General features: G+C 39.4%; 1 protein-coding gene across 1 annotated transcript in view; it reads right to left on the reverse strand.

Moving 5' to 3' along the window:
• LOC134348515 (collagen alpha-1(III) chain-like) overlaps positions 1 to 25,530 on the reverse strand; it is a 132,405-nt gene extending 106,875 nt beyond the window's left edge. Inside the window, exon 1 of the mRNA XM_063052003.1 lies at positions 25,344 to 25,530. Within this exon, the coding sequence (XP_062908073.1) occupies positions 25,344 to 25,419 (76 nt within the window). The 5' untranslated portion in view covers positions 25,420 to 25,530. The remainder of the gene's footprint in view (positions 1 to 25,343) is intronic.
• Positions 25,531 to 27,920: the final 2,390 nt, after the last annotated feature.

The raw sequence follows: 27,920 nt of genomic DNA on the forward strand, positions 1-27,920 counted from the left end.
TGATTTGCAGGAGGCGAAGAATGGGAATAAAGGGAGCCTTTTCTGGTTGGCTGCAGGAGACCAGTGGTATTCCACAAGGGTCTGTGCTGGGACTGTTCCTTTTTACATTGGATGTCAACAATTTGGGTGATGAAATTGATGGCTTTTTGGCCAAGTCTGTGGACAATATGGAGATGGGTGGAGAGGCAGATAGTGTTGAGGAAGCAGAGAGGCTGCAGAAGGACTTAGACAGATTAGGAGAATGGGCAAAGAAGCTGCAAATAGAATGCTGTGTTGGGAAGTGTATGGCCATGCACTTCCATGAAAGGAATAAAAGCATAGACCACTTTTTAGACTTGGTGAAAATTGAAAAATTCAAGGTGCAAAGGTGTTTGGGAGTCCTCAAACACCTTTGCCGATTCCCTTAAGGTTACCTTGCAGGTTGAATTGGTGGTAAGGAAGGCAAATGCAACAATTGCATTCATCTTAAGAGGAGTAGAATATACAGTAAAAGCAAGGATGTAATACTGAGGCTGTATGAGCTACAGGTGAGGCCTCACTTGGAATATTGTGAGCAGTTATGGGCCCCTTATTTATGAATGGATGTGCTGACAGTGGAAAGGGTGCAAATGAAGTTCACGATGATTATTCCAGGAAGGAGAGGATTATCACATGAGCAGTGATTGAAGGCTCTGGGCCTGTACTGACTGGAACTTAGAAGAATGAGGAGATATCTCAGTGAAAACTATCGAATGTTGAAAGGCCTAGATAGAGTGGATGTGAAGAGGATGTTTCCTTTGGTGGGGGGATCCTAGAACCAGAGAGCACAACCCCAAAATAGAGTGGCATCCATTTAGAATAGAGATAAAGAGAAATTGATTAATAACATCAAGGTTGAGTCCCCACTCAGAATCAGTAACTCCATCCAAATGATGCACCCATTAGCCTTAGAAGAAAAGCTAAGGACCTGGGTTCAAAATGAAACCATCCCCTTGGTTCAGCACGGGCTGATTATGAGTTATTGACCAGCTTCAGACACAGATATCATTTGACTTACTGATGTGCATCTTCCTGGCCTGTTCTCCCATCACAACCATCACCAAACTGTGGGCTAGCCAACCAGCACAATCCCAGTACAGTCACATGAAGATTAAATTCCCATATTAGCAGCCAGACATCTTGACCAATGGCCCAGAGACACAAGTTTAAAATTCAAATCCTACTTAAGCAACTGAAGAAATTAAATTCAATTACTTAAACAAATCTGGAACTGAAGGATGGAAAATGAGATGGAACTAAAATCAAGAGAGAAAAAAATTCGCTGAAACCAATTCACAATCTGAAAGAATAAGTCTCCACATAAGTAACCTTTTACCTGTTGTAAGAAGTTGTTAATTGAGAATCAATAATAATTTGCACATTTTTTGGATAGGTAGGAATTTGAATTCTTATTTTTTGAACATTTTGTGTTAGAAAATCAATAGGGCAAGCGAGGTGCAAATAAAGCAACATCAAAAATTAGAGGGTGATGCAAAGGGCTGAACTGGGTCTTTTGAAAACTAGTAGAGGAGTACAACAAGTTGGTCAGAAAGTAGGATGAAGTAGGAATAGACTGCTCAATCCTTCATGCATATTCCACTGCTCAACAAGACTGCAGCTGATCATCAATCTCAGTGATACTTCCCTTATAGTTATAGACCTTGATAACTTTTACATTCAAAAATCTCTTGTAAATATTGTAGTGATCAACAAATCATGTGTTACCTTTTCTTCCCATAATAATGAGTAATTTGCACAAAACAATAATGTTGTGCATTTTCACACTAAAAATATAACCCATTTTTCATTGTTTGGTGTTGTTTCCCTTCTCTGCAGTAGGTGGCACTATTCCTCATACACCTTCAGTTTCTGATTTACTATGAAAGGACCGGATGAATTAAATTTGTGACCTCAGTGTAATTGGACATATCTCTCTAAAGATTTGTGTAAATCTTCAGTATTCACAGAATACATTATATTTAGACATGTTTCTGCTCCATGAGCTTTACTGTGAATAATGCATGTCAGCTCTGGCAAAGGTTTGCCGGCCAATAGTTCCTACAAGGCGAAAGCTACCAGTATTAATGGATGCGATCTTCACTCCTAGATGAGCACAATGCCTTTTAGAAACTTGCCTACCGCCACAATTGGTCTACAGAGGATGCAATCTCACTGGTTCTCCACACTGCCATTGATCACCTGGATAACAGTAATACTATCAGGCTGCTGTTTATTGATTACAGCTCAGCATTCAACACCATGATACACTCAGTACTATTCAACAATATCCAAAACCTGGGCCTCTGTACCTCCCTCTGAAATCAGATCTTTGACTTCCTGATCAGGAAATTAGGGTCAGTGTGTATCGGAAATAATGTCTCTTCTTCACTGACAATCAACACTGGCACATTTCAGAGATGTGTGCTTACCCACTCTTTCTACACCCATGACTGTGTTGGCAGGCACAGCTCAAACACCATCTATAAATCTGTTGGCAGAATTGCAGATGGTGACAAGGAGGCATCCAGGAGCAAGATAGATCAGCTGGTTAGTGGTGTTGTAACATTAACCTTGCATTCAACATCAGTAAGGCCAAGGAATTGATTCATCAAGTCCTCATGAAGGAAACAGCAGTAGAAAGAGTGAGCAGTTTTAACTTCCTGGGTGTTAACATCTCTGAAGATCTATCCCGTGTCCAACAATTAATGCAATTATGAAAAGGGCAGACCAGCAGCTATATTTCATTCGGAGTTTGAGAAGATTTGGTATGTCTAACAAAGACTAGTAAATTTCTACAGTGTGAAGAGCATTCTAACTGGCTGCATCATTGCCTGGTATGAAGGAAGCACTGCACAGCTTTAAACAAAGCTGTAGAGGACGGCAAACAGCCTGCTCCTTCATGGGCACTAGCCTCCCCAGCATCAACTTATATAGTATTCATACACACATATGTTGCTACAAGCAAGAGAACATCTGCAGATGCTGGAAATCCAAGCAACACACACAAATTGCTGTAGGAACCCAGCAGGCCAGGAAGGATTTATGAAAAAGGGTACTGTTGACATTTCAGGCCGAGACCCTTCAGCAGGACTAGAGAAAAAAAGGTGAGGAGTAAATTTAAAAGGAGGGGGAAGGGTGAGAGAAACACAAGGTGATAGGTGAAACCAGGAAGGGGAGGGATGAAGTAAAGAGCTAGGAAGATGATTGATGAAAGAGATACCGAGCTGGAGGAGGGAGAATCTGATAGAAGAGGACAGAAGGCCATAGAAGAAAGAAAAATGGGGAGGATCACCAGAGGGAGGCAATGGGCAGGCAAGCAGATAAGGTGAGAGAGAGAAAAGGGGATGGGGAATGGTGAAGGGGGGGAGTATTACCAGAAGTTCGAGAAGTCGATGTTCATACTATTCGTACCAGCAGGTTCGAGGCTACTCAGATGGAATGTAAAGTAGTGTTCCTCCAACCTGAGTGTGGTCTCATCACAACAGTAGAGGGGCCCATGAATTGACATCAGAATGGGAATGGGAAGTGGAATTAAAATGGGTGGCCACAGGGAGATCCCACTTGTTCTGGCAGATGGAGCATAGGTGCTCGACGAAGCAATCTCCCAATCTACGTCGAGTCTCACCTATATACAGGAGGCCACACCGGGAGCACCAAACACAGTATATGATCCCAACAGAATCACAGAAGGACTGTTTGGGGCCCTGAATGGTAGTGAGGGAGGAGGTATAGGGGCAAGTGTAGCACTTGTTCCACTTGCAAGGATAAGTGCCAGGAGGGAGATTGGGGGGAGGGACGAATGGACAAGGAAGTCGCATAGGGAGTGATCCCTGCTGAAAGCAGAAAATGGAGGTGGGGTGGGGAAGAGTGAAAGATGTGCTTGGAGGTGGGATCCCAGTGGAGGTGGCAGAAGTTGTGGAGAATTAAGTGCTGGATGAGGAGGCTGGTGGGGTGATAGCTGAAGACAAGAGGAACCCTATCCCTGGTAGGGTGGCAAGAGGATGGGGTGGAGCAGATGTATGTAAAATGAAAGAGGGCAGTTGAGGGCAGTGTTGATGGTGGAGAAAGAGAAGCCTCTTTCTTTGAAAAAGAAGGGCATCTCCTTTGTTCTGGAATGTAAAGCCTCCTCCAAAGATCAGATGTGGAAGAGAAATAGGAATTGAGAGAAGGCGATGATGTTTTTACAAGTAACAGGGTGGGAAGAGGAATAGTACAGGTAGCTGTGAGGGTCCACGGGTTTATAACAGACAGCAGTAGATCAGCTGTCTCCAGAGGTAGAGACAGAGAGATTGAGAAAGGGAAGGGAGGTGTCAGAAATGGTCCAGGAAAATTTGAGGGCAGGGTGGACGTTGGAGGCAACATTGATGAAGTCAACGACCTCTCTCTCTCTCACTTTGCATTTTATTATCTTATTTACAATGATATTTGGTTTTTAGTGCTGTATGTATTGGTGCATCATGGTCCAGAGGAATGTAGTTTTGTTTGGTTTTATATGAGAGATAGAGTGAGAGATAGAGATAGAGAGATAGATAGAGAGAGAGAGAGATAGAGAGATGAATACATATTGCATTGTACTATACCACAAAACAACACATTCACCACATATGTCAGTGATACTAAACCTGATTCTGATTTGAAAGACGATCTCAATTGATTTAAAATCAATAGACATGGAAACTTACTACTTGTTAAACCAGAATTAATCTTGTGTAAAACTGGAGGTCACCAATGGTTAGAAATGTACTGTTTTAAACTAGCCTGCCCATTATGAAAAGCACCCAATGGCAACCACATCTGCATAGGGAGAATACTCAGTGGAAGAATGCAAATTTGAGTTATCTCCCTCACCAGTTCAACGAGAGGTCTTATCTAACTAAAGGGCAGCTGAAGCTGGAGCTAAGAACAGCAATCTTATTTTCAAATCATTATCTTCAACCATTACCATAAGAGAGCAGGACCGAAAGAGAGAGAGAGAGGGAGAGAGTAGGAGGAAGAGAGAGAGAGAGTGAGGATCTGTCCTCTCTCTCAGAGAGCCTGTCCTGCACCCATCATATAAGTGCAATTGTAAAGAAAGCAGAACAGAACTTTCTACTTCCTTAGAAGTCGATGAAGATTCAGCATGACCTCAAAAGCCTTGGTAAACTTCTACAGATGTGTGGTGGAAAATGTATTGACTGGCTGCATCACAGCCTGATATGGGAACACCAATGCCTTTGAGCAGAAAATCCTACAAAAGGTAATGGATTCAGCCCTGTGCGTCACAGGTAAAGCCCTCCCAAACATTGAAGAAACGTTGTGGTAGAAAAGCAGCATCCATCATCAAAGATCCTCTCTACCAGACCATGCTCTTTTCTCACTGCTGCCATCAGGTAGAAGAAGCAAGTGACTCAGGACTCACACCACCAGGCTCAAGAACAGTTACTGCCCCTGAACCATTACGCTCTTGAACAAAAGGGGACAAATACACATTCTATTTCAAGTGATCCCACAACCAATGTTCTCACTTTAAGGACTCTTTACCTTGTTATTCCAAGTTCTTGTTATTTATTTCTATTTATTTATATTTGCATTAGCGTAGTTTGTTGTCTTCTATACTCTTGTTCTTTCATTGATCCTGTTTACAGTTACTGTTCTATAGATTTTATGAGTATGCCCGCAGGAAAAAGAATCTTAGGGTTGTATGTGGAGGCATGTATGTACTCTGATAATAAATGTTACTTTGAACTTTGAAGATTGTCCACTGTGAAGGATGCAGTGAACTATCTTTCTCAAAGTATGAGTCAACACATATGATTAATATACTTTATGTAACTGTGTTTGATGTCCCTTAATGTTTTAATCAGTTGCTTTAAAAATCCTGCACAGAGTGGATCTGACATCTCATTTTTGTTGTGCAGAAATTGTCCTACAAGGGTTGCAGAATATAGCAAACTTCCCTTTGCCAAATTGATCATGTTGACCATGTACTATCCATCTGCATGATTGCTTGCTGTAATGAGTTAGGCAGTTATTTTTCTTTTTCTGACTGTAATCTTTACAGTAAAGTATTTACCTGCAAAACAATGCAGAAACATTTTGATTGTTGCAATGACAATTTCTATGTTTCCAGCAGGTAGTACGATGTTTAAAACATGTGAAATGTTGATGTCAATGAGAGTACAAAAATGAAAAAATGAAACAACATCTTAAAATAGATATGCAATTCAGTGGCAATGGCAGTAAACTGACGCTGAAATAATGACTGACAAGCAACCAATGTGCAAATGATAAACTGTGTAAATAGAAAAAAACATCTGACGCACAGTCTGACAAATAGATCAATGTGTGTGTGTGTGGGGGGGGGGGAGGGGGGTAAGAGGGTTAGATTGATCTCTAAGTAGGTTAAAACATTTGCTGCCACCAGCCCATTTTCATCCAGAAATCTTAATGCAAACTTTTGATCATCAAGGACTAGTCGTGGCCAGTAAGTGAGAAAAAAAATATATTTGCAAATACTCTTTTAGAGAGTGAAAAATTATGCTTGGAAGATACAGATGAATTAGTGAGATTGAAATACTGTAAGTAAACTTATTTTTTGTTTTTTTTCAATTAAAATAAAGGATTTTTATTAGAATTAGAACACACATGCATATAATTAGGTTTATTTTGCTGAACTGCAGTTATAATTGCAAAGTTAAAGACTCACTTAGACCTTGACTATGGAAACTTAACAATCCTTGAGATTGTCAATGTGCTTTACAGTAAGTCTTTACAGTAATTAATTTCATGCTAATTTGAGTGGGTTCCCTTTATCTGTTTGAGAAAACTGCAAATAATACAATCTATATAAAAATACCAAAACCTGGACAGCAGTTCCTGCATTAAACAATATAACAACTCTAAAGCAGGTGCGAAATCTTTGGGAGTGATGACAGAGGATTCTTTGATTCTGCTGTATTCACAACCATAAAAATCACACATTAATGTGACTGATGAGAACAGTATCAGGTTTTAAAATCTTTGCTGGCATTGAACAAAGGTGACCTGCTCAAAAAATGGATTCAGCTGAGTTATAGATTATCTAATTTTGGAAGGCTTGGTTCATTGCTTGGCAGTTATCATCCGTTACCATGAACAAAAATGGTATTAAGTTTTGAACACTATTTGCAATTTTTGTTTAATTATTTACACATAAGAGGGATGAACTCAATAAAAAAATGACATCTAACACTTTCCAGAGCAACAGAAAATAAATCCTGTACTTGAAATCCAATACTGGAAAATGAGTCCTTTCTTGTCCTCAAGAGTGTGAACTTAAATATGATAAGTACACTCAGCAACTTTATGATGCTGTTATAAACAACTATCAGATTGATTGTTTATATTCACTGAAAGCAACTTTTTCAGGCACGGTTCAATAAGTCTGAGTCAAAGCAGCTGGGGATTTCAAGAGTTACAAATTACAATCCTCTAGAATTTACTTCACTGGAAATTATCATGGCATATAAGTATTTACAAGAACAATTTCTACTGAATGAATAGAATTAGAACAATCTTGTTACTAAAATTACACATGCTCTTTGTTCTGAAATTCTTCATGGACCCTTCATTAAAACTGAACAAGTTCCCCACTACCAATTAATTGACCATAATAGGATGTGCCGACTTTGATAGGCAGGGAGAAAATAGTTTCAGGACAACTTCTGACTCAATTTCTTTTCATTACTAATGGTGAATTAATGTGTTTAACAAACGGAAAATGTTAGTGCTGCTCTGTAATGTTGGCTCTCAATACAGATTAGATTCAGTGTGGGAGCACTTTGCTACATTTAAACATCTTAACCTTTTAGTCAGAAAAATCTTTTAAATAAACATCTGCCACTAAGAAACATTCAGTAACAAGCTGGCCTGAAAGAACCATTAAAGTACAATCTGGAAAAGGTCTATGACACAGCATTGAGATTCCGTGTCTAACATCCTAATCATAAGAATATAAGAATTAGGAGCAAGAGTAGGCCATTTGGCCTATCGAGCCCGCTTCATCATTCAATAAAGTCATGGCTGACCTAGACACGAAATCAGCCCTGAAATCTCCTGCTATGCAAGAATCGATCTATACTTTATATACTTTTAATGAGATATTCTCTACTGCTTTCCTGGGCAGAGAATTCCAAATTCGCAACGCTCTGGGAAAAGCAGTTCCTTCTCATCTCAGTCTTAAATCTACTGCTCTGAATCTTGTATGCCCCCTAGTTCTGGTCTCTTCTACTAGCGGAAACAACTTACCCACTACTATGTTATATATACTTTTCATAATTTTGTCAGTTTATTTAAGATATCCTCTCACTCTTTGTGGACTTCAAGCAGGGGAAGTTGGAAGGACACACAGAAGAAGTTTCTGGGCCTCAGTATCTCAGTGCCCAACATATTGACATAATCACAAAAACGCATGCTAGCGCTCTACTTTGTTAGGAGCTGGGGGAGATTTGTTATGTCCATAAAGCCATAAGATATAGGAGCATAATTAGACTGTTCAGCCCATTGAATCTGCTTCACTATTCCACCATGGCTGTTTCAACTCCTTTCAATCCACTGTCATGTCTCTTCCCCATAACCTCTGATGCCCTTACTAATCAGGAACCTATCAACCTCTGCTTTAAGTATACCCATATTGCTTCCGCAGCTGTGTGCAGCTATGCAATCCACAGATTCATTCGCTAGGTAAAAACATGGCCCCTCACCTCTATTCAAAAGGGATATCCTCCTTTTCTGAGATTGTGCCCCTTGGTCCTAGATTCCCCCACAATAGCAAATATTCTCTCCATGTCCACCCTGTCTAGGCCTTACGATATTCAAGGATTCAATGAGACCCCACATCATTCTTCTAAACTCCAGCAAGTACAGGCCCAGAGCCATCAAATGCTCCTCCTATGTTAACCATTTCATTCCTAGAATAATTCTTGTGAACCTCTTCTCCATTTCTTTGTCTCCAATTACTACTTCTCCAATGTTATTTTCCGGTAGTGATATCCACTCTCACTTCACTTTTACTCTTTATATATTTGAAAAAAAAGGTATCTTCTTCTATATTATAGGCTAGATTAATTGTAGATATCCTTGTTTTCTCAGTATTGCTTTTTTTAATTGCTTTCTTTTTGTTTTGAAAAGCTTCCAATCCTCTAGCTTCCTTCTGATTATTACTCTATTATATGCCCTCTATTTGCTTTTATGCTGTCATTGACTTCCCTTTCAGATATGGCTGCATCATTCTGGCTTTAGAATACTTCTTCTTCTTTGCAATGTATCTATCCTGCACCTTCCGAATTGCTCCTAGAAACTCCAGCTATTGCTGCTCTGCCATCATCCCTGCTGGTGTCCCCTTCCAATCAACTCTGGCCAGTTCTGCTCTCGTGCCTCTGTAATTCCCTCTGCTCCACTGGAATAGTGATATATTTGATTTCACCTGTCATACTGCAGAGTGAATCCTATCATATTATGATCACTGCCTCCTAAGGGTTCATTTTCCTTAAGCTCTCTAATCAAACCTGATTCATTGCACAATACTCAATCCGGAATTGTCTTATCCCTAGTGCACTGAACCACAAGCTTCTCTAAAAATCCATCGTGTAGACATTTTATAAATTCCTTCTCTTGGGATCCATCACCAAATTGATTTTCCAAACCTACCTGTATATTGATATCCCCTGTGACTATTGTAACATTGGCCTTTTTATATGACTTATTTATCTCCCTTTGTAAGTTGTACCCCACATCCTGACTACTGTTTGGAGGCCTGTATATAACTCCCATGAGGGTTCTTTTACCCTTGAAGGTTCTTAACTCTAACCACAAGGATTCTACATCTTCCAATCCTATGTCAACTCTTTTTAAGGATTTGATTTCATTTTTTACCAACAGAGCCACTCCACCTGCCTACCTGTGACTCCTTTCATCCTTGGATATTATGTTCCCACTTCTTCTTTCAGCCACCGTGATATCATATTCACAAATTCTAAATGCACTACAAGATCATCCAACTTTCAAATATAGCACCTTCAATCCTGTATTCATCACCCTATTACATTTTGGCTCCATGCTACTGGAAGTTAAATTCTTATCCCTTTCTAAACCTTTTATCTTTTTATTTATTCAGAAGACTTTTGTAATCTCTTCTGCACTCGCCTTCCCTTTTACTTAATCCTCATTTTTCCCATCTGTTAAACTGTTAAACCCAATATTTAGTTTAAAGACACAAACCAACCTGTCTCCCTGAGTGCAATTTTGCTGTATCACCTGGCTATCATTCATTACAGTCTCATTACACACTGTATCTACTTACATACCAGTGCCCAATCTTTTGCCCTATCACTCCAGTTTACATCCCCCTGCAAAATCAGGTTCAATCCTTCCTAACAGCTCTGGCAAACTTGCCCACAAGGATATTTGTCCCCCTCAACTGCAGGTGTGATCATTCTATTTTTTTCTGAATTCCAGGGAGTATTCTTCCAGGCAACTCGATCTTTCCTCAAAGACTAACCCCTTCAACTTTGGGAGCAAACTGGTGAATCTCCTCTACATTTTCTCTAAAGCCAGTGTCTCTTTCCTCAAGTACGGAGACCAAAACTGCATGCCGTACTTCAGGGGCAGTCTCACCAGCACCCTGCACAGTTGCAAGATAATGTCCCTGGTCTTAAATTCAATCCCTCTAGCAATGAAGGCCAACATTATATATGTCTTCTTCATAACCTGTTACACCTACAAACCACCTTTTATTATTCACACACAAGCACTCCCATGTACCTCTGCACAAGAGCATACTTCACTATTTAAATAATAACCTAATCTTTAATTTTTTCCTTCCAAAGTAGATGAACATGCATTTGGCAACATTGTACTCCATCTACTGGACCCTTGTCCATTCACTTAATCTGTCTATATTACTCTGCAGACTCTCTGCATCCTATACGCAATTTGCTTTTCCAGCAAACTCAGAAATGCTACACTCGGTCCCCTCTTCCAAATTGTTAAAATACAGTATATCGTGGACAGATGCGAGCATAGCATTAACACCTGCAGCCACTTCTGCATTACTCAGTATTACTTACCCCTTTTCATCTTATAACAACTTAAGTTCACTTTAGCAGAAACAATTTCTATAACTATAAAAATATTTCCCATCTGTTTGTATATGTTGTGCTGGTTTAACTTCATTATCTACGGTAATGTCCCTTTATTAATTGCATGCATAATTGTTCTTCATTTTTGTTTAAAGTTTTCCAAATCTTCCAGATTCTCGCTACTGTTGGTGACTTTTTATGGTGTTAGTAATCATTCCTCCCTTCCATCACATGCAATTATTGGACTGCATGACATCATTAATGTTTTTACAAAGGCAAAGACTTCTATGGTATAGAAGGAAAAGAGCAATAGGTGCACTGAAAAATCCCTACCTGAAAGCTCCAATTCAAGTCCTACATCATCCTAAATTGGAAATGTATCCCCACTCCTTCATTGCCACTTGGTCAAAATTTTGGAACTCCCTATCACATTGGATTGAGGGAAGATTTCCACAGAAGTCAAAGGCTCTGCCCCACCACCTCAGAGCAAATATCAACGGACATTGAATGCTGACAATGCTGAAGGACCTTCTAGCAGATGTCTGACAATTTTAGTTAAACTTTCCCATTAAGATTTCCAAAAAGAGCTTATCATTGACTTCAAAAACTGGGGCAGTGCACACACTTCTGTCAAGACAAGCTTTTCACTGAAATCTTGGCACATGCGATAATAGTAAACCAATACCAATACCAGGATGAGGTGGGATTGCTTTGGCATCTTTGTTTCCTACCGAAACTATTTACAACTTCAAAAACAAACTTAAACACAGTCGTGTTAGCAATCTACAAACGTATAATACTGGAATGCAAACAACAGGAATTCTGCAGATGCTGGAAATTCAAGCAACATACATCAAAGTTGCTGGTGAACGCAGCAGGCCAAGCAGCATCTATAGGAAGAGGCGCAGTCGACGTTTCAGGCCGAGACCCTTCGTCAAGTCCTGACGAAGGGTCTCGGCCTGAAACGTCGACTGCGCCTCTTCCTATAGATGCTGCTTGGCCTGCTGCGTTCACCAGCAACTTTGATGTATGATACTGGAATGCAAATTAATTTTATGATTTAATTGTAAGGTTTATTCAGCTAGTTATGTCAGTACTTATTAACCAGTACCTCTAAGTTAATTGGGAATTTTCTCTAACTACTGCCCTCTGCATAAGGTGTTTAAGAATTTTGAATCAAGTGTGTGAGTGAATGTCTAGAATAGAAAGTAACTTAAATATTGGAAGGGAAACATTCTCTTCCACCTATATTTTTGCCCTTTTATGTAGCAGATGTTTATAAAGTGCCACTGAAGAACTTTTTGTATTGGCAAGATCCTTGCAACTATGGGTGTGGTTTCTGCAATGGGATTGTACAGGAGTATTATGCCAGAGAAACAAATATGTAACTTGCAGATGTTATAAAATTTATATCTGCAGTAATAAAGGAAGAAAGTTGTGGACTGCAGAAATAGATTGGTCAAGTGAGTAGAAAGGTACCAGATAAAACTGAGCTGGAAGAAGGGAGAAATGATGCTTTTAGAAGTGCTAAGTAATGGTGGAATATGGAGAAGTGCATTAGAGAAGAAGAGTGTAGAAATGCACATTTACAGTTCTCCAAAAGTAGTAGGAATGATGAATTAATAATGGAGAGAGACAAAATATTTTCCTTTTTTAGCTGAAGCATAGAATTCAAGAGCAGGGAGGCCATGCTCAGACTGCATTAAACAGCATGGCTAAACAACTGCTTTCACTGCGATCACAAAATTACAAGATGGGTGTAATAGCAAGTTGATTAGTACAGAGAAGATTCACATGAGTTTTGTGAACATGGAGAATATTTCTCCACTGGAAAGGTTAGCATAGATATGTTTGAAACAGTGGAGACTGAGGGGTGATATATTCACGCAATATAAAACTGCGAAGTCATGATGTGCTGGAACTCAAAAAAGGGATCTATTTCTCTCAGCATGTAAATCAATAACTAGATAGCATACATTTTTGCAACTGATTGGATTAGAGAGATTGTAAGATTTTTATTTCCACCAGAATCTAGTAGGGTTTTCCAGTTCTCTGCCTGAAAACATGGTGGAGACAGAAACCCTCATCATTTTCTGCTTAGATGAGCATTTTATTATTCTTTCATTCCCAATGATAACACAATATCACAGTGCATCCTGCAAAGTTATGCACCAACACATGGTTCCACTGGAATAATTGCCAATAGGCCAGTTGGTCCATTGATTGTTTAAGTTTCTTAAACACTCAACGGAGTTGCATTCATCTGGATAAGTGCAAAGTAGTCCATCCCTCTCCTGACCTATTCTTAGCAGGTGGGGGAGATGAGTTGGTAGTAAGGATACGAACTAGTTCAAATAGCAGTTGAAGGAAGGCTGAACAACTGAATCGTGACGTGATGGTTCAGGGGGCTATTTGGTTGTGTTGGCTGGGTGTTTGGAGGGGTGTCGAGAAGAGCAACATAGTTGTAATTAGAGATAGTATAGTCAGGGAAATAGACACAATTCTTTTTTGCAAGGATCCAGTGTCCCAAAGGGTGTGTTGCCTGCCTCATGCCTAGTGCCAGGATATCTCATTTAACCTGCAGAGAAATTTGGAGTGGGAGGGGTAAGATTCAGTTGTCATTGCCCATTTTGGTTCCAATGACATAGGAAGAACAAGGAAAGAAGTTCTATTGAATTGGCCTTATTTCTTATATCCTTCACATTGAAAATCTTTATGCTACCTCTCCATCTAATTGTGCAATGTGCAATCATAGAAATTTATAATAATTTATAACAAATAGAACAGTCAATGTAATATAGAGTACAATCAAATCAGCATGAGTTTATCAGTCTGATGGCCTGGTGGAAGAAACTGTCCCGCAGTCTGTTGGTCCTGGCTTTTATGCTGCGGTACCGTTTCCCGGATGGTGGCAGCTGGAATAGATTGTGGTTAGGGTGACTCGGGTGCCCAATGATTTTACGGGCCCTTTTTACACACCTGTCCTTGTAAATGTCCTGAAACATGGGAAGTTCACAAATACAGATGTGCTGGGCCATCTGCAGCACTCTCTGCAAAGTCCTGCGATTAAGGGAGGTATAGTACCCATACCAGGCAGAGATGCAGCCAGTCAGGATGCTCTCAATTGTGCCCCTGTATTAAGTTTTTAGGATTTTGGAGCCCATACCAAACTTTCTCAACCGTCTGAGGTGAAAGAGGTGCTTTTGTTCCTTTTTCACCACACAGCTGGTGTGTGTTCTCAGTAATGTGGATGCTGAAGAATTTAAAACTGTTTACCCTCTCAATTCCAGATCCATTGAAGTCAATAGGGATTAGCCCGTTTCCATTCCTCCTGTAATCCACAACCAACTCCTTTGTTTTTGCGAATTTGAGGGAGATGTTGTTTTCTTGACACCACTGTGTCAGAGAGATAACTTCTTCCCTGTAGGCCACCTCCCTATTGTTTGAGATAAAGCCAATCAAAGTAGTCTCATCGGCAAATTTAATTAACAGATTAGAGCTGTGGGTGGCAACACGGTCATGGGTATACAGGGAGTAAAGGAGGGGGTTCAGTACGTAGCCCTGAGGTGCTCCTGTATTGAGAGTCAGCGGGTTGGAGGTGAGGGAGCCCACTCTTACGACCTGCTTGCAATCTGATGAAATTAGAGCAGCTAGTGACTACAGAACTATAAAGGTAATAATCTCTGGATTGTTACCTGAGTCACATGCAAATGGAACAGGATCAATGAGTTCAGAGGGTTAAATAAATGCATGATTCAAAGTTAAATACATGGTTGTGGGAGAAGTGGGTTTGAATTTGTGGGAAATTAGCATATGTATTGGGGAAAGAGGGAACTGTTCCAATTGGACTGGTTCCACATGAACCAGGCAGGGGCAAGTGTGCTGGCGAAAAGCATAACTAGGTCTGTGAATGGGGCTTAAACTAAATAGTAGGATAGCTTCAATGCTTTTGAAAGGTTTGGATAAGCTAAAAGGAAATGAGAGTGCAGGAGAGGTTGTCAAAGTCTCCAGAATAAAGACAAAAAGTTTACAAGGAGATAAAAACTTAACTTCAGGTAACATGGGTGATGAATACAGGACTGAAGGTATTTGATGCATGCAGTAGACAAAGTAAGGTAGATGATCTCATTGTGCAGTTGGCAGATATGACATTTGTAGACATCACAGAGTCATGGTTGATTAAAGATCAGAGCTGGGATCTTAACATCTAAGAATACACATCATATTGAAAGGATGGGGAAGTGGGCAAAGGGGTGGGGTGCCTTTGTTGGTAAAATAAATTAAATCAACTTCTGAAAAAGAAGTATCATAGGATGGGAAGATGCAGAATCCTTGTGTTACAGTTGAGAAACTGCACTGGTAAAACAAACTCTGAAACCCTGTTGGGTCTTATATACAGACTATGGGATACAAGTTACAATGGGAGGCAGAAAAGGTATGCATAAGGAACAATGTTACAATGGGGGATTTCAATATGCAGGAAGATTGAGAAAATCAGGTTGGTGCTAGATCCCAAGAAAAAGGATTTGTGGAATGCTTATAAGATGTCTTTTTGCAGCTTTTTGTGGTCAAGGGAAAAGCAGTTCTGGATTGGCTGTTGTGTAATGAAACAGATTTGGTTAAAGAGCTTCAGATAGAGGAACCCTTAGAAGACACTGTTCCTAATATGATAGCATTCACATTGCAATTTTAGAGTGTGAAACTAAAGTCATTTGTATCGAGATTACAGTTGAGTAAAGGTAATTACAGAGGCGTGAGAGGGGAGCTGGCTCAAATTGATTGGAAAGGGTACTAGCAAAGATGATGGCAGGACAGTAATGGCTGGAATTTCTAGGAGCAATCTGAAAGATGCAGAATCAGTTCATCCCAAAGAAGTAGCAGCATTCTAAAGAGAGGATGAAACTACAGCTGGCAAGGGAAGTCAGAAATAGCATCAAAGCAAAACATAGGAAGTACAAGATAACAAAAATTAGTGGGAAGCTATCAGATTGGGAAGCTTTTAAAAAGCAAAAGAAGGTAACTAAAAAAGCAATAAGGAGAGATACGATGAAACATGAAAATAAGATAGTCAATAGTATACATAAAATAGGATACGAAAAGTATTTTTTTCCAGATAAGCAAAGAGTAAAAGAGACACAACAGTGGATATGGGACCACTGAAAAATGATGCTGGAGAGGCAGCAATGGGAACAAAGAAATAGCAGATGAACTGAATAAGTATTTTGTGTCATTCTTCACAGTGGAAGGCATTAGCTGTATGCCAGTGTCAGAGGACAGAAGTGTGTGTAGTTGCTTTTACCAAAGAGAAGGTGCTTGGGAAGCTGAAAGATCTGAAGTCACCAAGAGCAGATAGGCGACACCTTAAGGTTCTGAAAATGATAGGTGTGGGGATTGAATAGATTCTGGAATAGTTCCAGAGCACTGTAATATCATAATTGTCAGTCCACGCCTTAAGAAGTGCGGGAGACAAAAGACAGGGAACAGTAGGACAGTTAGCCTGACTTCAGAGGTTAGCAAGTTGCTGGAATCCTTTATTAAGGATGAAGTTTTAGGGTACTTGGCTAAAGTTGACATTGTTTCCTGAAAGGCAAGATCTTGCCAGACAAAGCTGTTGGAATTCTTTGAGGAAATCAAAGTCAGGATAGACAAAAGGAAGTCAATTGATGTTGTCTACTTGGATTTTCAGAAGGTCTTTGACAAGGAGCCCCACATGAGGCTGCTAAACAAGATAAAGGGCCCTGCTGTTACAGGAGAGGTACTAGCATGGACAAAAGATTGGCTGATTGGCAGAAGGAAAGTGTAGATATTAAACGGGCCTTCTCTGCTGGTCACTTATGTTGCTCTACGGGAGTTGATGTTGGGTCTGATTCTTTTCATGGTTCATATTAACAATCTGGATAATGAAACAGGAGGTTTTGTTCCCAAGTTATGGAAAATAGAGGGGTAGGTAGTCCTGAGGAAGCAGAAGTACTTGGACAGATTAGGAGAATAGGGAAGGGCATGGTCATGCATTTTTGTGAAAGGAATAAAAGCGTAGACCATTTTCTAAGTGGGGAACAAATTCAAAAATCAGAGGTGCAAAGGGACTATGGAGTTTTAGGCAGGATTCAACTTGTTGGTAGACAGAAAGCAAATACAATGTTAATGTTAATTTGAAGATGAGTAGAATATAAAAGCAAGGATGTAATTCTGGGGCTTTATAAAGCATTGGTCAGACCACATTTGCAGTATTGTGAGTAGTTTTGGGCTCCATATCTAAGACAGAATGTACAGGCATTATAGAGAGTCCAGAGGTGATATATGGGAATGATCTCAGGAATGAACGGGTTATATGTGATGAGCGCTTGATGGCTCTGGGTCTGTACTTACTGGCATTAGAAGAATGAATTGTGGATCTCATTGAAACCTACTGAATATGGAAAGACCTATATACAGTAGATACGGAGAGAATGATGCTGATAGTGGGAAATTCTTGGACGAGAGGGCATAACCACAGAATACAAGGAATCCCCTTTAAATGAGAAAGAATTTCTTTAGCCAGAGGGTGGTGAATCTGTGGAATTCATTGCCACAGACGGCTGTGGAGGCCAATCATTAAGGGTGGGCTGGTAGTTTTTTGTTTAATAAGGACGTCGAGGGTTATGGGGAGAAGGCAGGAGAGGGAAAATACATCAGCTATTATCAAATAACAGATCAGACTAATCAGGCTTCTGTGTCTTATGGAACAGATAGCCTTATTCCTCCTATAGTAGTAATGCTATTTATGTAACTATTACTGAGAGTTAGCAAGTACTGTGATTCTCCCTTTTATGATAAATAATAAGATTGTAAAGATTTTTATTTAACCACAATAAGCTACATGTGAAGTCACCAATACCACTAATCTTCATTGTAAATAGATTATTTATTTAAAATATTCTACATCTAGTACTTTACTAATGAGGAATAATTTAGGTATTAGCTAATGTAATGGCAAGGGGATTTAGTTTGGTAGAACTACACAATTTAATTAAAGCTTTAAATTGCTCACAAAACACTGCTGGGTTCATACGTTGCACAAGAATGGAAATCTCACTTAAATATTTTATAGGGTATTAGTGAGACATATTGGAGATTTGTGGACAACTTTGGCCAACTTATATAAGAAAGATGTACTTAAATTCACTTTCAGGGATTATGTGTTTTACACAGACTGGAACTGCAACTTTCATTTTTTTAAGTTTAGTAAAAAGAGAGGAGACTTCTTCTTAAATTCTTAACAGACATGACAGGCTAAATACAGAGAAGATGATTCCCTGAGCTGAGAAGTTTAACCAAGAGGACACAGCCTGAGAGTAAGCAATAAGAAATTTAGAATTACCATGAGCACACATTTCTTCACTTAAAAATTAGTGAAGCTATGAAAATAAGAGAATTAAAGGTTATGGGGATGGTGCTGGAAAATGATGCCATGGCAGATAGGCCTTAAACCACTAACTGTTAGCACAGGCTCTGATGTGTTCTTTTTGTCATACGCAATATAATTCAGAGCATTCAATATAGGTTTTAATCAGAAGTTCTATATATATGGTTCAAAAATCTAATAAAGCACAAAGGGTGATATCAGTCCTTATAACATCAGCAGAAGAAATATTGGGGAAAATGTTCACTCTCAACAACAGCACATAAGAATAGCAGAGGCAAATCCTGATCCATATTGTTTAATGGGGCTATCAATGGGTTTCAGATGCGTTGGGGATTCATTTGGGGACAAACTTGTTAGATTCCATCATAGAACTTCAGAGCTGCAGAAATTTAGGGAGTTGAAACAAAAGATGGTTGATGCCGAAAATCTGAAACTACAGCAGAAAATGCTTGAAATATGCAGCAGATCAGGCAGCATTTGTGGAGAGACAAATCAAGCCAATGTTTTGGGTTCATGATCTTTCATCAGACAATTTGGAACTGCCCCGAACGCTGCAGTAAATCTGCAATCTGGTTACAGTTCTTGTTGCCGTCACTCTGTTACTGATCATCTTAGCACAAATTGTGAAAATCAGAATAAAACAGATCACATGGCAAGCATTTTAAACAGCCACTCAACACCAAGAGCAAACCATAATCTAAAGCACTCAATTGCTCACAAATTAACCCATGCTCATCCAATATTTATTTTTGCTTGTCTTACTATTCATGCAATGCTCTCTGAGGAATTTGAAGTCAGGATGGTGGATAGCTGTTTCCTTGAGTAGAAGAACCTTCAGCTAGCGGTGAAAGATTAGCCTAGCTTTACTGTGCACTATTTTTTCATTAGCCCTTCTCTACCACCAAATGCAAGGACATTACAGAGAGGCAGTCGTCGGAGTTTTAATGCTATACATGGCTACTCTTGTTGGACTAATAGATATATTTCAGGATCATTGGCCAGCAGCTAGGGGAGATAAATACAAACAATTAAGTGTAAAAAAATCATTAATTAAAAAGATACATTGATCTCCTTAATGGAAACTATGGATCTGAGAGACTGAGGTTAAAACCGATTCTCTGATGTTCTCAGGGAAGAAACTCTATTATCCTTATTTGGACTGGACTATATGCAACTCCAGACCCACCACAGCAATCAATGGTGGACAATAAAAGCTGACATGACTAGCCGTGTCCACATCCCATTTATGAATAAAGAGATGTCAGCTGGTCTAGAGATCTAAAGGTGGTCAGATTGCAGGGGTGCTGTGTGGCTCCTGACTACATTTCCCTGAGATCCAGGAGCTCTGCCATCAGATACTACTCAGTAGTTTGTCAGTTATTATTACTATAGAACTGGCTGAAACATGTGATTCAGTAACGGCATCTCACACAGTCCAGCCACGGCCTCAGAGTCTTTGTCTATTAACTGTCTTATCATAGCTCGTATTTTATACTTTCAATGATAGAAAATGAGGACATTTGGCTCACCTGGTTTATTTCAGCTCCTTGGGGAGAGATCCCATTAGTCCATCCCCCGTATCCTAATGTTACTGTTCTTATCTTCTCTCAAACACCTTTTGATCACTTTTGCCATCAGCCTAGACTACGGGGTGACTTAGCCACTGCCACATCATTGGGACATGGGAGAAATTTGCAACACCTGACAGAAGCTCATAAAGTGATAGATGTGCAAACTATGCAACCACAGCACATGAGTTCAAAGTCAAGAGAGACTGCAGACGCTGGAAATCCAGAGCAACACATACAAGATGCTGGAGGAACTCAACACATCAGACAGCATCCATGGAAAAAAATAGTCGAAGGTTCGGGCCAAAGTCAAAGTAAATTTATAATGTATAGGCATGTATATGTCACCATATATATCTTGAGAGTCATTTTCTTGAAGACATTTAAGGAAAATAAAGAAATACAATTGCACTTATGAAAACTATACATAAACAATGTCTGACAAATAACCAATGTGCAAAAGACAAATTGTGCAATTAAAACATAAATAAATAATACAGAGAACATGAGTTGTAGAGTCCCTGAAAGTGACTCCGTATGTTGTGGGATCAGTTCGGAGTTGAGGTACTTCAAGTTATCCAGGACCCTGATGAATGTAGGGTAATAACTGTTCCTGTACCTCCTGCCTGATGGTAGTGTCGAGAAGAGTGTACGGCCTGGATGAAGAAGGTGGATGATGCACTCCTTGTACATGTGCTCAATTGTGGGGAGGGCTTTTCCTGTGACGGACTGGGCTGTATCCACCACCTTCTGACAATTGTTCCATCAGGTTGAAAACTGGGGCTACGAGCCAGCCGCAGTAACTGTTGTGCTACCATGCTAGATGACCTTCAGGAGCAGAAGTAGTGTGCAACCTCATATTGATGAGAGCTGCAGGGAATGGGTAAACCTTGGCCAGTTTATTACAGGCTCTTCACTTCTTCCAGCTAATTCATCTTCAAGATTCAGTTCATCAGAATGGCTAATCATATCAAGGACGCCTGCCTTCCTAGCCTTTTCTTTTCACTCTTGTAAGTCCTACAGAAATCCTAGATGACCAGGTGTGGGAGCAGCTTCTTCCACACTCTTGAACCTTAATTCTACCTCGTCCGTTATTGTCCCTTAAACATTTCTTTTTGCACTACTACCGTTTGCTGCGTAAGCTTTGTGTATGCAAGAGAAGTTGCTTAAGAGTCCCAGCATCTACAGAATCTTGTGTCTTCTTTGTACCTTGATGTGTATAACAATAAATGAGAAAGTAACTTGGTATAGTAACTACTCTTTCCCACAGGTCCGGCTGCTGTTATCTCGTGTCTGGTGGCTTGCTTGTGATGATCCTGTGACTAAATGACTAAAATCAACAAGGATCTGCTGGTGGATGTGACAGAAAGGTCTAGTAATATCTTGTGTGTAGGAAATAAGAAAGCCATCAAGCCATTGTTGTAACAAGAGGAAGGAGAAGTTGAAAGGATCTCATTTAAACTATCTGTATGGAAAAGATTGCATCTTGAAGGGGCATTGAAAGTTAATGACTGGGAGACCGTTTCGCTGAACACCTATGCTCTGTCTGTCAGAGAAAGCAGGATCTCCCAGTGGCCAAACATTTTAATTCCACATCCTATTCCCATTCTGCTATGTCAATCCATGGCCTCCTCTACTGTCAGGATGAAGCCATACTCAGGTTAGAGGAACAACACCTTATATTCCGACTGGATAGCCTCCAACCTGATAGCATGAACGTTGATTTCTCTAACTTCCATTAATGCCCTTCCTCCCCTTCTTACCCCGTCCCTTATTTATTTATTTATTTATTTATTTATTTATTTATTTATTTATTCATTCATTCATTCATTCATTCATTCATTCATTCATTCATTCATTCATTCCCCTTTTTTTCTGTCTCTCTGTCCCTCTCACAATAACTCCTTGCCTGCTCTGCATCTTCCTCTGGTGCTCTCCTCCCCCTTTCTTTGTCCCCAGGCCTCCTGTCCCATGATCCTCACCCTTCTCCAACTCTGGATCCCTTTTGCCAATCAACTTTCCAGCTCTTAGCTTCATCCCTCCCCTTCCTGTCTTCTATCATTTCGGATATCCCCCTCCCACTTTCAAATCTCTTACTATTTCTTCTTTCAGTTAGTCCTGATGAAGGGTCTCGGCCCTAAACGTCGACTCTACTTCTTCCTATAGATGCTGCCTGGCCTGCTGCGTTCCATCAGCATTTTGTGTGTGTTGCTTGAAAGTTAATGAATCAGGATTTGGACAGAAAAACAGCAGAACCACTGACACTCAAAGAATCAAACCAACAATTAGTCATCAATTCCTCTTTTAGTTGATTGTGCTACTTTGGGGCAATAGTTCTCCCTCTAGTCTGATGCTGCAGTCTGCAGATACAGGGAACCTTACTGTGGAGGAGAGAGAAAGACTAATGATGTGTACATTGAACAGATGTGATATGTCTGCTGTGGTTGAATAGTCAGGTATAGGGTGTGCGATGGGCTTGAGGGTGCTGAACATGTGAGATCTCTCTGTTGTCCACATTTTTGATAGGGATCTGAAGGCGAATTTCAGTGAAATGGAATTTTCACTCCTGTGACTATGCTACATTTATTGTGTCAGAGCCCAAGTTACTCAATAACCCCAGAGTTCTGTCTCCTGACATGAATTAAACAACAATCCTAAGAGTTTTAATAGAACAAAGGAACCGATTTAGAACTAAGCAAACAGCCACCAGATTTGTCAAGGAGCACTGCATGAGACAGAACCAAAACCTAATCAATATTATTGAAGCAATATTCATGAAGAATATAGAAAGAAGAGAAAGATTTTGTGGGAAATGGTAGACAGGGATAAATGGGAGAAGGTCAATTGACTTCTCGAGTCTATTCCCTGATTCAATTGGATTATCATTTTTCTTTTACCTGCAATAACCCAATATCACTTAATCTCTATTGATCTCAATCTTAAATATACTCATTGATTGAGCCTTTACAACCTTATTGGGCAGGGAATGATGCAGTTTCCTCTAAGTGAAGAAACGCCTTCTTTTGACAGTCCGGAATAGCTGGCTCTTCACTTTCAGACAACTAACCCTGATTCTAGGCAATCCAGTTAGAGAAACATCATCCCTATATTTTCCCTCTTATGTCACTTAAGAATTTCTTACTTTTCCTGGAGATCACCTCTTACTCTTCAAAAGAGTGTAACCCTGTTCTTTCCTCATATGACAAACCCAGCATCCCAGGAAACTATTCAGTAAACTTTTGCTGTGCTTCCTAAATCATGAGCATTTCCTTCCTTAGGTAGGAAGAATAGACCTGTAATATAATTCTAGGTGCAATATTAGTGATCTATGTATGAATAGTGCAATATCTCCCTAATGTTAAATGCAAATTCTCTTTCATGAAAGGCCAATATAGTCTTTGCCTTTGTATTTGCTTGCAGCACCTACCTTAGCTTTCAGTAACGTGTTCAAGGACATCTAGGTGCCCCCCAGCCCCAAACACCAACACTTACATCATTTAAAAAGGTACTCTACCTTTCCAATTTTTCTACCAGTTTGATACTTGCCTCCCCTTTAACTAGTGTCGTAATGATGCAGATCAGCACAGATCAGTTTCATTCAGTGCAAGACACTCCAGAAATTCTCACCTTCCCGCACATTAAAGTATCAAACAGATTGCCTGGCACATGCCTTTGTAGGGTCATGTAAAATTACTCCAGGACAATGCAGCCCTGGCAGTTTACACAGGCCCGCTTTAGCTTGTCTTCACCAGCAAGAGTTTTTACATGATAATCTATATTTTGACAGAGAGATTATATTATTATAATAATTGTTAGCCTTACACTACTGTAAACATTTCAGATTAATCCCTTGAAACATGAAAAATCTTATCCCACATAACCCTTCAGTTCAGAATGTTAGAGGAATGATACATTAAACTTTTCCATTCAAGGTTTCTGAATCTGGCTGACAGTGTGCTGACAGTGTTGCCAAGGGAACACATTACAATATGATTTGGATAAGTAATATCACATATTTCTTTCACTGCTGGAAAGCTCGTCTGCAATATTTGCTGCAGACACGCAAAGAAAGATAGCTGACAATGTTGCAGATAACTTTATCTTTGAAGTATTGCCTGAGCTCAGGTGAATACTATGAAATGGAGCTGATTGCTTTATATTAAACCAGATGCTAAGGTTTGTTGCAAAAAGCCATGTTAAGCTTTACTATCAGCTAAATACTAAAGCAGAATCCTGCATTCTTCTACAAAAGTGAACTACAACCCGTTTCAACTGCTTGTAAATATAATTCCCCCATTTACAAAGTTCTGTCTCCTGATATGGATCAAACAATTATCCTAAAAATTTTAACAGAACAAAGAAATAGATTTGGAACAAAACAAGCAGCCAAAAGATCTGGCAAGAAATACTGCATGAGACAGAAAGGTGGGAACAGAACTAAGACCTAGTCAATAGCTATCGTGCAATATTCATTATATAGCAAGAACATAAATGCTTTACTAAAGTGGTTGCATGACTGGATTTCAAGAAAGTTATAGCATTGATGAAAGTTATATTTAATGAAGTATTTTCCTGATTGCATAGTTATGCCTAGTATGTGTACAAAAACTACAAAACCTGAATATTTTAATTTCAATCTCTGGTTTACTTTGCTGAGTGATTAGGCAATCTACATTAATCTAGTGCTTTTGCTATAGGATTAGCTCTCCAAAGGCACTTACAGGAACATTAATGTATTTTTTTTGTTTATGCACAATCTCAAAGTGGCATTATTGACCGTAATAAAAATCTAATCAGAGGGTGGTTTTAAGGAGCAACTTAAAGTAAAGAGAGGCAGAAAGATTAATAACTCAAAACATCAAACCTACATCCTCCAGACTGCAGTTTCTGACCATTACCTAGTCAATGTTAAGCAATTTTTTGAATAGAGGGTGGAAAGAGGATTAGCTTTGCTACTCAGTGGCCAGAGTCCAGTCATGAAGCAATTCATGGCAAAAGCAAAAGTAACGGCCTTTATATTTGACATTAGTTACAACATTCAGATGGAAGCAGCAAAGAGTAAAATTTGTACCGTGGGAAATAAACTCATATAAAAGGAACAAGTACATAACATGCAGTCTGTTGAATATATTAATTAGTTTTGATTAGAACTAATGCATCTTAAAGACTTAAACAAGCTTTCATAATTTTGCCTCGACACACAGCACCACTTTCCATAAAGGCATCAGAACAAGGCAGATCCAGAATAACACTCACCCACTCCTGCTAATGTCAGTGGCGCTTGTAACATAACAAGGAGGAAAAAGCATCCTACATGAACAAAGCCCTTCATGTCTAAATATTAGACAGAGGACTTGTCATGTGAATCAACTGGAAATCAATAATAATCTGCTTGGTGTTCTTCTCTATTCAGCACCAGTTCTCGTACAAGCAGCAACCTCACTTCTGCTTGTCTAGCTTTAAATAGGAAGAGTTTGGCAACACATTTTTGCCTGCCTTCTTTGAAATCTGATGCTCTGATGGGCCTCTCGCTTTCCGTTCTGAATGTGATTTATATTAGCTTAACAGATTATAGACATATTGTTTTTTTTAAATCATGTTTAATTGAAACATCTTCTGAATTGGTTTACTTGCAATGTTCCAACCAAACAGTCTAGAGAAGATAATCGCAACCATTTTTTTAGGATTAAAAAATGGTTTAAACTACTTATCAGAACTGATGGTGACAAGACTTAAAAGGGAGGAAAAGCAGCCTGAATTTAGCAGGGAAATACTGACTTTTGCATGTCTACCAAGTTCTGGATAACCACACATATGAATGTTCATGTGAATGAATACAGTGTTTGCCAACTTATTCTATGATACAAATGACACAACTTGAAATTGCAATAATGCCCCAGCATTTAAACTCAATGTCATCTCCAATTTTTACAAATGCAAAGAAGTGGCTAGGCAGAATGAAGTAATACGTATTTTAATTTTTGTTTAATGAATTTAGTCTTTGCAATTGTTTAAAGATTTTCAGAAATAATTCAAGCGTTTTAGTTTCCCTGTATTTGAACATTTTAATTATCTTAACATTTGAATTAATTGCTTTTAATAGTTGTTAAGCTCACATGGTCTTGTGAGATATCAAATATTTTTCATAGTTTTGTGAGCTCGTCCCCACCCACAGTCAGGGTTAATAGCATCTACTGCCCAGAAGAGTCCCTCTCGATTGGAGATAATAACAGTTTTGGGCAGAGATCTGACATTAACAAGCATAGACTTTTCACTCCTACTAAAATCTTAAAGTCATACCCTGAAGCCCCACGTTTCATTTTTTTTCATTTACTGGGACATCTCATGGGTCTACTTCCAATCCACTGCCAAGACTACTTAAGTATTATGGACACTGGTAAAAAAGAGAGAATTCTTTGGAATCAATGGCTTGATTTCTCTCTGCTTTGCTTTGCTGAACAGAAGCTAGTGAAGGAACAACATAGACCAGTGTCACCAGGAACCCTAATTTGTCTCTTTTCTATCCTTTTCACCCACAAGAATTGATATTTGTATGACACTTTAAACATGATAAAATCACCAAGATCCACCAGAGGAATATTACAAAACAAAACGTAATGCTGAATTGCTGTTATAACAGGTGGCCAAATGTTTGGCTCTGGGTAGCGTTTTATGAAAGAAGAGGTTTAGAGTGAAAAAAAATGTCAGAAGTTGATGCCTTCATTAGTGCGGCAATAGACATCAAAAACATGGTGATGAAGAGGCGCTCAAGGCTCTATGTCTGAAGGGGTTTGACTGCCATGGATGGTCTGCTCAGTGTATCATGGGGACATGGCTCCATTAAACAGCCATAAGAAGAGCAATTGAGGAGACCAGGAGGGGGCCCTCTATGAATAGTTTGATCAACTGTGATCCCAGTACACATAATCTAATTCATCATTTACATATACAATATGTCTAAACTGTGTCTTGGACATTACATCACCCTCTTTGCCAAAATTCAGAAAAGAAAGCCAACACAAAATAAATACTCTGATTCAAATATAAATCAAAATATTTCTTAATGCACAGAAATATCAATTAATCACTCCTATGTATTTACTTAAAAAGCCCGTCCTTTTTAATTTCCTGGAATTATATTGCAGGGCTATCTCAGTGATTGGCGAAACCCAGCTGACTGAAGGATAATTCTGAAACGGCTATCTCAGCATGTTTGACGGAGGTCTGACTTGTCATTCTAGCTTACATATGTTGCACAGCTACAGTTTGAGCTGAAGAGGAAACCAAGAACCATCAGCAGACTTTGCATGATTGGTAGATCCATGAGAGTACTCATGGTTGTTACTTGCTACTTTCGTGCAGAAATTGATAGTCCTTAAGCAAAGCCCTGTGCGAAATTGATACTGGACTCCTGTGTGCTCCTTGACATTTCTCACAGGTTTACCAGGCTTGATCTGCACCAACTGTTTTATTCTAATGATCTGCTTAGCCTTCTTCTAAAACCTGCCTCATCAAAGTCCTTAACCAAGTCCTCCACAGCAATACTCAAGTAATCTTGAATTTGGAAAAATGACATCTGTATTTCCATTGTCACCTTTCCTAACTATAGGCTTCCCCTGATCAGTACCTCACCAACTTTATTCCCACTCTTGTCTTAAATGGACAAACTATGTTAGTATCTGAGCTGGTGTGTGCATGGAAGTCAAAGACAGAACATGCCTATCATTATTTTCTTGATCTTCCATTTTACCTGCTAGATTGCAACTCCTGTGCATCAAAAAGAAGAAATGGGCAAGGGTTAAGATGAGAGGTAGTGTGAGGTGTGCTCAGTAG

This window comes from Mobula hypostoma, chromosome 6 (genome assembly GCF_963921235.1).
Source record: "Mobula hypostoma chromosome 6, sMobHyp1.1, whole genome shotgun sequence".
Classification (NCBI taxonomy): domain Eukaryota; kingdom Metazoa; phylum Chordata; class Chondrichthyes; order Myliobatiformes; family Myliobatidae; genus Mobula; species Mobula hypostoma.